Raw genomic sequence first — 11,531 nt, 5'->3', positions numbered from 1 at the left:
ATCTCCAAGGAACTCACCGAAGTACCCCCGAAACAGTCAGCTTTAAAAATCTGCCACATCTAGGAAGTAATGATGTTAGAAAATGTGACAGTAATAGTAAGAACTTTCCCTTTACCATCTATCTCTTCCCTTCCTAGAGCTCTGTTTCCTAAGCGGTTCCATAGTAGCAAGCTAGAAACGTAGGAACAGTAACACTTGGCCATAAAAGAGAAAAGGAACTGTTCATGTCCTTCCCTTCTGTGACTAAGTTGCAATAATCTAAGCTAGAGGAGAGAAGAAGTCTCAACTTTAAAACAAAGTTACAGTTTTATTGTACATGTTCCTGGACATTTTAATTACTGACCAGATAAACTTATGTTACTGAAAAGTTACCAAAGATGTCATGGAACCACCTAGCTTTTCATCCAGAGGCAAGGTAAGAACTAGCCCCACTGAATAAATGTAAAGGGATGTACAGTCACTTTGAAAAATAACTTGGCAGTTTCTTGTAAAGTTCAACATACACTTATCATACAACCCAGCAATCCCACTCTTGGGTATTTATCTAAGAGAAATGAAAACTTACATTCACCCCAAAACCTGTATATGAATTTTTATAGCAGTTCTATTTATAATTGCCAAAAACTTGAAACAACCCAAATGTCTTTCACCTGGTGAATGGATAAACAAATGTGGTACAGCCATACAACGGCATTATACTAGTCAGTAAATGAAAAGGAATGATTTACTGATACATGAGACAACATGGATGAATCTCACATAAACTATGCTAAGTGAAAAAAGCCAGATTCAAAAGGTTACATACTATATATTTTGATTTATATGACATTCAAGAAAAAGTATAACTATAAGGATAGCAAATAGATTAGTGGTTGCCATAGCTATGCGTTTGTCAAGACTCAGAACTGTACCCTTTCTAAAGAGGATAAATTTTACTGTATATACATTATACCTAAAAAAAAATCTATGAAACAAACAAACAAAAATCTCTGAAAACTCCTTGATTGTGAGTCCTTCTAAACAGTAAACTGGAAGTAAGGGTCTTACTAATTTTGTAGGATTTAGCATGAGTAAGAAGTGGGTAGTTAGGAGGATATCTAATAGTTGAAGCTAGCTATGGAATGGAAATAAAGGAAATATTATTCAAAGAAAAAATTATATATCTTGTCCCAAGCACATTGAATTAGCAGTGTTATCACTCAAGATAACCAGTTAATTAATCACTCCAAAAAACGTAAAGGAAAATGGGAGACAAAAAGTTGCTTTCTTATGAGTCATGCTTATTCAACTTACTGGTTACATTTGCTCTGATAACTTTTTTTCGAGAACACTTGTGCTCATGGTATATGACTTTATATTGTATACATTATATAGTAATATATTTGCTGTTATTTTACTATATTATAGAATTTTAAATATCTTATCTCATGGTGACTGTCACCTAAACAAATTTGTGAATTAACACTGTTTCTTCCTACCTCAGGACTTGGATGTCACCAGAATAAATCAAACTGCTTCTGTGAACTCTTTTAGGTTACAAAAGTTCAATTTTCTAAATTCTTAGTTTAGAACATTAAATAATTCTCTGTCCTGAAAGAGAAAATGCAGACTCCAAAACTCTTCACTTCCACTGGGGTGATTTCCACTGGTTTAAATGAGCATCTGCGTTAACAGAATTTGGAAATGTGGAACCACACAACCACCTTACCTGTTCTCTCCAAGTCTCTTCAGTGTATCCTGAGATATAAGCACCTAATTTACCACAACTTGAGCCTAGATATGATAACTGCATTTGAGGTCTTGTTACTGAACCATGAAGTGGACAAAAGCATTTTACTATGGTCTTTCTGGAACTTTCAATAATAAATCCCTAAGGGTGGAATTCAAAGTGGACCTATCTAGTGTTAGATTAGCTTTTGTGGTATTGTAACTGGGGTTTTTTTTGTTTGTTTGTTTATGTTATATTATTCCAATAGTAACATCTGCAGGTCTATGAAGAGAAACGCTGAAAGACTAATGCTAAATTTACCTGTACTATTTTATGACTAATGTTGAGTCTAACCTCACACCAAGCACCTACTTTTGGTAACTCCCTTGTGCTGTAAGAGAAAGTGAAGTTAGGGAAACAAGAAGTATATGACCAAAGGCCCGGTGACCAGAGTGCTCCCCATCCTTAACTTACTGTGATTGAATGAATGCAAGAGATTTTCTGAAGGTAGCCTGAACATCTAACTGGAGCAGCATAGGAATATCTGGGTACCCACCCAGCTGGGCCCAGAGAGAATGTATTGATGTCTTCTCTGTTATTGGGTAGCTTGAAGTGGACAGATCAGCATTCCAAATGGCTTCCATTTGGTCTTCTTGTCTAGAAAATCAGAGAGCACTAATTGAAAGCACCACACTCTCCTGAGCTCCATAACCAATCAAAATATATGATTTTTATTCTCCCTTCTTATCTTCACCACCACCCTGTCCTATAAAGCCCGCTCTGGCACTGAGGAACAGTAGCTATGCCCCACTTGGACTGAGAGATTGATTAAAACAGCAGAATTTGCTGAAATAGCTTGCTTGCTTGCTTGCTTTTTCTTCTTTCTTTCTCGCTTGCTTGCTTGCTTTCTCTCTTTCTCTCTCTCTCTCTCTTCCTCTCTCTCTCTCTTTCTTTCCTTCTTTCTGCATTTCCATGACTTCACCTTGTAATCCATTTTAAAACTACCTTTTTAGCTTCATGAAGTATACAGACCATATCCAAGCTGTTTTTCCCCCTTCTTTCCCAAGGCTCCTACCTTCTGTTAAAAAAAAAAAAAAAAAAAAGGTAATGCTTCTAAGTTTCTTCATTGTGTATTAAAATTTATTTCTTAGTAAGGAGGAATCTGCTTCATTTTTTTTAAGGAACTCAAAATTAGATGTTAAATATTTAAGTAGAAATATATATAAATAAGCCTCTTGCTAAATTAGCTAACAAAATTAGTACTCCCTTAGACTCTCCACTGCACCATATGACACTTGTGGGGAAAAGGAAGCTCTTGGGCAGAGAAAGAAGCGTTAAGTCCCACATAGCATCTAAAGAAAGTTTAATGTCAGTCTTTCCTACCACATACCTAAATTTCTTGAATATGTCAGGCTTTCTGTCCTCTTGCATCAGTAGCTCTAGGAATGGCTGTTGAACAAATTTGGTAGAGGCAGGTATCTGCTTTTTGTTGATGATCAAAGGGATAGGTTGACTAAGATGCAATTTATACACGTCTTGGAGCTAAAAATAAATAAATCAGAAAAAGGAAACCATGAAAAGAAAGGACCAGAGTCTTTAGGAAGTTCTTCCGAGCTGGCCCAAAACTAAACTATGACTCTTCCTTTTCCATGGGTTTACAAATCTGTTTCCATCCTCTTTTTCCCTTTCTCCAACCACCCCTCAACCTCCACCCCACCTCCAGCACACAATTTCAAAGGAGGCAGCTATGATACATAAAAACCTTGGTCCTGCATAAGCTCTAGTCCTAGTCCTTTCTTTTCTTAGCTGTGTGACTTTGGGTTAACTGCTAATTTTATCTGCACCTCTTTCTCCTCATTTCTCAAATAAGGATAATAACACAGAGTTGTTGTGAGAGTTGTATAAGATAGTATATATGGAAGCACTTGATAAATTGTTAAGCCCTATGCAATGTATAGGTAACATTTACTGAATACTTACTAAATGTCAGATGCTTTCTATATATTAACTCATTTGGTATTTACAACAACCTTATGAGGTAGATACTATTATTATCCTTGTCTTAGATATGGGGATCTGAAGCTCAGAAAATTTAAGTGGCTTGCCCAAGGTCACTTATGTGGTGAAGCTGATTTGAACCTAGACAATCTGGTAGCAGAAGTAACCACTTGACCACATCCAGTGTAAGGTATTTATTCATTTCTATCCTGTTCTCCCTTCTGCTTTTTCCTTTCCCTTCTTTATGCCTTGATACCCACCTCATTATCTAGATTCTGGCTTCCCTCACCCCAGACCTTCATTCATCCTCTGAAATACCCAAGACATTGTGATTCCTGTTAGACAGCTCATGACACTGCCAGCTCATCTTGCTTTACTCCATCTACATTGGCCATGTTTTCCAAACCAAAAATTGTCAAAAATGTCAGGTTTTTTTTGGTCAAGAGCTTTAATATTAAAATATAACTGTTCTGGGAAATTCGGAATGTCTGATTTGGATACAGCTATAATGAACAGTCTCTTTGTACCTCCTAAAGTAGCAAGTAAACTGATCTTGCAAATTAATTAATTTAGTGAAAGGAAAGGATATGTAGATATAAAATGTTCCTAGAACTCCAAGAATGTTCTGGAACTCCATGCTGGAGCATGTAAGCCTGGAGCAAAGGACTCTACTCTCAGCTCTAAAACTTTTGGAAGGTCACCATCACCTCCAAAAGCATACTGATGGTTATCTCAGAGGGGCGCTGGGACATAAGTGGATGTTAAAGTTTAACAGGGTCTTCTGTGTCTGGGGCTATATAAGCAAGTTAAACCCTTATCTCCTTTCTGGTAAACTCATGATATTAAAATTTGCTTTCTGATAGCTTTGAGGAGAGAAATAACCACCAAGACTCACTTGGAGAACAGTAACTTCAAGAGGTTTCATACTAGAGACTGGTAGATGTGGATTGACTAGGAAGGAGTTGAGCATTTTGGCAAATCTCTCCTATTCTGGTCTTTTCTCATCTAGAGAGTCCAGCCAGTATTCCTGTTGTCAATTTAGGAGGTTCACTGAAGTCATGGTGTAGTAGGTTGAATGGTGAACCCCCCAAAAGATTTGTTCACACAGAACCTGTGTGCGTGACCTTATTTGGAAAAGGGGTTTTTTACAGATGTAGTTCAGTTAAGGATCTCAAGATGAGATCATCCTGGATTAACCAGGTGGGTCCTAAATCAATGACACGTAGCTTTATAAGAGACAGAAGAGAAGACATAAGACACCCTGGGAAGAAAGCCATGGGAAGGATGGAGGCAGAGATTGGAGTTATGCAGCTACAAGCCAGGGAATGTCAAGGATTGTCTATAGCTACCAGAATCTAGGAGAGAGGCACGAAACAAATTTCTCCCTCAGAGCCTCCAGAAGGAACCAACCCTGCCAACACCTTGATGTCATGAACTGGCCTGCAGAACTGTAAGAGAATATGTTTCTGTTGTTATAAGCCGTCAAGTTTGTGGTAATTTGTTATGGTAGCCTTGGGAAACTAATACACATAGTATCTCCAGGTAAATGTTATTTCCAAAGTTTACCACTTTCATTTTTCTCACAACACACTGGGGAGATGGAATAGAAAACAGGTTACCTTGGTAAATAAGAGGATCATTTTCCTCAGGCATTGATTCCGTTTCTGCTCTAGAGACTTCTGCTTCTTGGTCCAGACCCGCATCACCTTTTTCTGGTAGTCATCAATTCTGCTCAGCATTATGTAGAGGTTCTGGGTCTCATAACCTTTCCCAGTGTTTTGGATGGCTTGTAATCGTTTGATTAGGTTGTTTCTTGAAAAAATTAACAAGAATTAGATCGACATAATTATTGACCCTAACTCAGCAAACTTGGCCTTAGTTCCTTTCAGTTCTCATCTCATCCTTAGTAAGTGGAGGGGGGTGGGATAGGGGTGGGAGACTTACTTAATGAGACTTTAATCTACATAGTTCGCTATATGACTAAACTTTCAAAAATCTATGACTGTCAAATTTTCATTAACTCTTCACAGAGTTTTTTAATATTATAATAGTGTTGCTTATTATTATCTTAATATATTAACATTTTAGTATTGATATGTACAAGATATATTGAAGGTACTTAATTATGAAAATATGAGAAAGACAGTTTCCTTGCCTTCAAAGAACTTACAAGCCAGAATAGGAGACTAATAAATTAACATTGTCAAAGAGAGAATGACATAACTGCTAAATAGAAATATAAGCATGCTATTTAAGCAAGAAGGAAAGCATAATTAATTCTAACAGGAGGAATAAGGAAGACTTCATGGGAAGATGTTGAATAGCATTTTGAGAAACAGTCACAAAAATGCACTCTCTCTCTTTACTATTATGGATACCCACACGTTTGGGCCTCCTAAACAGATAGTGTTTTGCCATTCTACAGGAGAGGAAAAGGAATCTGAGCAAAGTTAAGTAATTTTCTAAAGTCATGTAATTAATAAATAGCAGATTTGGGAAGCAAACCCAGCTCTTCTCTGTTTCCACAATACCAATACTTCTCAAAATGTGGACCCTGATCACCTGGACTGAATCATCTTGGGGGAGGGGATGCTTGTTGAAAATGCAGATTCTAGGCTGCTTCCCAGAACTTTTGAATCAAAATCTTATTGGTACACTTCAGGATCTGTATTTTAAATAAAATCTCACTCTTACTGTCACTAAAGTTTGGGAAGAAAGGGATGATGAATTCCAGGTTGAAGGAATACTGTAAACAAAGCCAAGATGATGAAAGTTATATTTTGAGAGTGGTGAGTAGCCTGGCACTTTTAGACTATAGATATGTGAAAGGATATAGTTGGGGATAAGACTGGAATGGCTAGATTATAAAGGCCTTAAAAGGCATGTTAAAGAGTTTGGAGTTTTAAGGGGAAATGGCTACGCAATGGGAACTCGTAAAAGATATTTTTCTGAATATATGTATTTTACATATCTACACACACACAGAGGGAATAACTCTCTTTTGTAGGTTATAATTAATAGCTTACACCCTACTGTATCTATGGATCATTTAATGCTTAAATGTATTAACTTTCTCAATTAATTAATTTTAATTAAATTAATTTTCCAAGAACCTTGATTTTTTTTTCATATCCTGTAGGTGATTTTTATTTTTATTTTTTCATTTTTACAACTATCTTCATTACATGTGTTTTTAATCACTTCTCTACATGCATTGCAGAATGCCTATCACATCCATTCCCATAAATAACAGTTCTCAATGAAGCAAGCATATTACCATTCTTATAACCATCTTTTAAAATACATATAGATATATATTTTAGTGAGAAATAATTGACATTGTGTAAGTTTAAAGTGTCCAATGTGTTGATTTGATACATTTATATATTGCAATATGATTACCACTGTAGTGCTAGGTCTATCACATAACAATTATTACCTAATTATCATTTCTTTTTGTGGTGAGAACAACTAAGATCTAGTCCCTTAGCAAGTTGGAAGTTTATAGTACAGTATCAGCATTGTTGACTATAATCACTATGCTATGCATTAGATCTTCCTAATAAGCCTTATTTTTTACACTAAATCTTTCCTCCTGATTTCCTGTCTGTTCACATAGTCTTTTAGATTTTCCCCATAACTTTTCGTTATTGAAATCACATTTCACTCCTTAGAAAAGTTTATAGTTTCATTTCAAACTTAGGGATTTTATTTTTTATGGATTTTTCTTTTTTTTTTTTTTTTTTTGCTGAGGAAGTTTCACTCTGAGCTAACATCTTGTTGCCAATCTTCCTCTTTTTGCTTGAGGAAGGTTCACCCTGAGCAAACATCTCTGCCAATCTTCCTGCTTTGTATGTGGGATGCCTCTACAGCATGGCCACTGATGAGTGATGTATGTCCGTGCCTGGGAACTGAACCCAGGCCACCAAAGTGGAGTGTGCCAAACTTAACCACTAAGCCACTCATGGATTTTTAAAGATAATTCATTTTAATAATATAAATGCTCATTCCAGTTGTAACCACTGAGGTATGTTATTATTTAAAATTCCCTGTCCAGAAACATGGCCATTTATCCCTTCCTACCTTTTGTTCCCACTCTCTTAGCAAATTCCACTTATATTGATAAAACATTACCCCCATCCTAAGCAATGTTTTTTATAGTATTTGATATAGAATCATGATCCAAGGGAAGGTGCTTTACATTTACTGAACATCTACTGTGCAGGGTCAATCATTGTGCTAGAAATTTTACTTCTATTTTAAAATTTATATTAAATGAGTATATTTTAAACATTTTAAAATATATTATTTCATTTAATCCTCACAACCATTCTTTGAAGTAAATATTTTTACATACACTTTACAAATAGCACATTTGAGCCTCAGAAAGGTTCAGAGCTGGAAATTTGAGCCAAGATCTTCCTGACTTCAAAGTCCATATTTAACAGAAAGCACAATTAGGGTTTGGATATTAGGGCTGGGATACTATTACAGTCCCCTACTTCAAGGCAACATACTTATAATATGTAGTATAGTATAGTATGTGGTATGGAATAGTAAAAACTTTGGAAATGGGCTTTTTGAGTTCAGCTCTACCACTTGCTAGCTGTGTAACTTGGGCATGTAGGATGAATTTTCTGAACCTGATTCCTCATCTGCAAGTTAAATGCAATAATATCTCTAAAGTTCCTGTTCTTTGTAGGTGCTTTATAACCCTCTAAAGGTCCATAAACAGCTTTAAATCATTTATTTTCATTTAATTTCTCATTGTTCATGCAATTTTTCCCTAAAGAATTCTAGATTGAACAAGTTTGATTCTCCCAAGAAACTTGTATTTCCTTTGGTCTATCAGTTTTTGCTGTTGCAAGCGTGCAGTGATTCTCCTTTTCATTACAGACTCCGTCAGATTGCCTGACGTGGATGCCCTTCTTTAAGAGTAGTTACACGGTTAAAATATCACCCTAGTATAGAATCCCTTCCAGACAAGAGGAAATATTTCACTAGTAATTCCACTCTCACCCTTATATTCCTTCAAAAGTTTTGGGTGTATGCCTTGTGGTCCTAACTTATGCCTCTGCATGGTTCTTTACTCTCCTTAAATCCATTTTCCACGTTATTGGCATTTTACTTCTCTTGTTAAGAACGCTTCGGTTATCCTCTACCACGTACAAAATAAAATACAAATTCCTTAACATGCCATTTAGTATTCCTTCTGATCTGGCCTATCTTTCCAGTCTCATCTCTTGCCACATCTTGCTTATTCTTTGTGTTCTACCAGCAACAAAGTAGTTTTGCCACACACACACACACACACACACACACACACACACACAAGCTTCTTCTTGCTCCCTTTCTTTGCTCTGCTAGACTCTACCTTCACCGTCTTAGTGACTTTTAGTAGTTCTTTGAGACATAGTTCAAAGGTCTGGACTCCTAGAAGCTTTGCCTGATTCTCCCCTCTCCGCAGTCCTCTTCTGTACACTTTGCACATACACCATCATTGTTCTTTCCATATCATACTATCTTATCATCTGTTTGTGGGACAGTCTCTCTGAGTAGACTTTGAATGCCCTCAGGGCAGACCTATGGCTTATCCATCTTTGTATCCTTCCACCCTCAAAGCCTGGCAAGTAGTGGATATTCAAACAATGTTGATAAATTAAAGGATAAATTAAATCCTATCTAGTCGTCACAACATTTAGTAACTTTGAGGACTTTCTTCAATATGTATGAAAATGAAATGTTTCATTATCATCATCTGGTCTAATTTTATATCCTCTCCATCATTGCTTCTCAGGTATATTGCACTGATCATGTAGTAATACAACTCTAAAACTATATTTTAGCATTTAAATAATGGAATCTTCAGGGCCAGTCCTGGTGGCCTAGTGGTTAAGTTTGGCACACTCTGCTTTGGCAGCCCAGGTGCAGACCTAAACTTCTTGTCTGCCAGTGGCCATGCTGTGGTAGTAGCTCGTATACAAAAAAAAAACCAGAGGAAGGTTGGCAGCGGATGTTAGCTCAGGGCAAATCTTCCTCAGCAAAAAACCATAAATAAATAAATAAATAAAGGAATCTTCACTTACAGAGGTTCCACAAAATTTCTTTATTCAAAAATGGTTTATTGGGGCCGGCCTGGTGGCACAGTGGTTAAGTGCTCACGTTCCGCTTTGGCAGTCCGGGGTTCGCCGGTTCGGATCCCGGGTGCAAACATGGCATGCTTGGCAAGCCATGCTGTGATAGGCATCCCACATATAAAGCAGAGGAAGATGGGCACGGATGTTAGGTCAGGGCCAGTCTTCCTCAGCGAAAAGAGGAGGATTGGCAGCAGATGTTAGCTCAGGGCTAATCTTCCTCAAAAAAAAAAAGCTTTATTATATTTTATATTTTCTCTCACATATAATGTTAGAATCTTCTTAACCCAGCATCCTTGTTATGGAATCTTTAATCTGTCAATACTTTATTCCTTCTTATACCTATTGGTGATTTGATTATAATATTAAATATTAAAGAAGAGCTTTCTGAAAAAATGACTTGATCCTTGATGGGATTCAAGTTATGATTGTATAAGTTAAATATTCTTAGGAAATGTTGGTCTATATATTTCAATTTCTAGATGATTTTACTGAAACAGGCCAGATATGTCACTTAGGTCTTCAAAATCTCCAATAAATCTAAACAAACTAATTGCCATATAAAAATTGAGAACGTTGGGGCCAGCCCCATGGCCCAGTGGTTAAGTTCGCACACTGTGCTTTAGTGGCCCAGGGTTTCGCCAGTTTGAATCCTGGACACGGACATGGCACCGCTCATCAGGCCATGCTGAGGCGGCGTCCCACATGCCACAACTAGAAGGACCCACAACTAAAAAAAAATACACAACTATGTACCGGGAGACTTTGGGAGAAAAAAGAAAAATAAAATCTTTAAAAAAAATAATTGAGAAAGTTATCAAAGAACTTCCCCCCAAAAGTACCAACCTCATATAATATCATACGTGAAATCTGCTAAACCTTAAAAAGAATAGCTAATTTTACTATTAAACTGTTACAGTGCATAGAAAAAGGTAAGCTTCTGCATTTTTTAATGCTATAAGCTTAAAATTATACCAAAATTTGACAAAGCCAGCACCAAAAAAAGTAAACCACCAGCCAAACTTACTAATGAATATTGATGCAAAAAAAAAAATCCTAAATAAAATATTAGCAAACAAATTCCATAACACATTCAAAGTAGGATATACCAAGGACAAATGTGATTTATTCCAGGGATGCAATGATGGTTTAATATAATTAATCATATTAATAGATCTGAGGGGAGAATCATATTTTCTTTAATACACATGAAAATGAAGTGCTGAAATTACATTTAACAAAATGTGATTTAACAAATTTAACAAAATTCAACATCCATTCTTGATTTAAAAAAAACATAGTAGAGCCAGCCCTGATGGCCTACTGGTTAAAGTTTGGTGCACTCTGCTTCGGTGGACTGGGTTTTTTTCCTGGGCACGGAACCACATCACTCGTCTGTCAGTAGCCATGCTGTGGCAGCAGCTCACACAGAAGAACTAGAAGAGCTTACAACTAAAAAAAAAATAACTATGTACTGGGATTTTGGGGAGGAAAAATCCCCGTAATGAACTGAGCAGATAGATAATTCTTTAATATGATAAAATGTATTTCAACCCCAAAGCCAGCATTTTTCTTAATGACAAAAACTAGAAAGATGTCTACTATCATCACTATGTTTTTAGCAACAAAAAAAGAAATTGACTAAGGTTAAGGATGTTTTGCAACTTTTTCAGAAAGGAGAATATAAATGT

General features: G+C 36.4%; 1 protein-coding gene across 1 annotated transcript in view; it reads right to left on the bottom strand.

Moving 5' to 3' along the window:
- Positions 1-2,178: 2,178 nt before the first annotated feature.
- FAM186A (family with sequence similarity 186 member A) overlaps positions 2,179-11,531 on the bottom strand; it is a 67,565-nt gene continuing 58,212 nt past the window's right edge. The window contains exons 5-8 of the mRNA XM_046639968.1: positions 5,877-5,892; positions 5,326-5,518; positions 3,099-3,250; positions 2,179-2,365 (exon numbers count right to left, since the gene is read on the bottom strand). Of these exons, the coding sequence (XP_046495924.1) occupies positions 2,179-2,365; positions 3,099-3,250; positions 5,326-5,518; positions 5,877-5,892 (548 nt within the window). The remainder of the gene's footprint in view (positions 2,366-3,098; positions 3,251-5,325; positions 5,519-5,876; positions 5,893-11,531) is intronic.

The sequence above is a fragment of the Equus quagga genome, chromosome 1 (assembly GCF_021613505.1).
Source record: "Equus quagga isolate Etosha38 chromosome 1, UCLA_HA_Equagga_1.0, whole genome shotgun sequence".
In the NCBI taxonomy this organism is placed as follows: Eukaryota; Metazoa; Chordata; class Mammalia; order Perissodactyla; family Equidae; genus Equus; species Equus quagga.
Note: the sequence above shows the minus strand (reverse complement) of the source record. Positions and strands in the feature narration are given on the sequence as shown.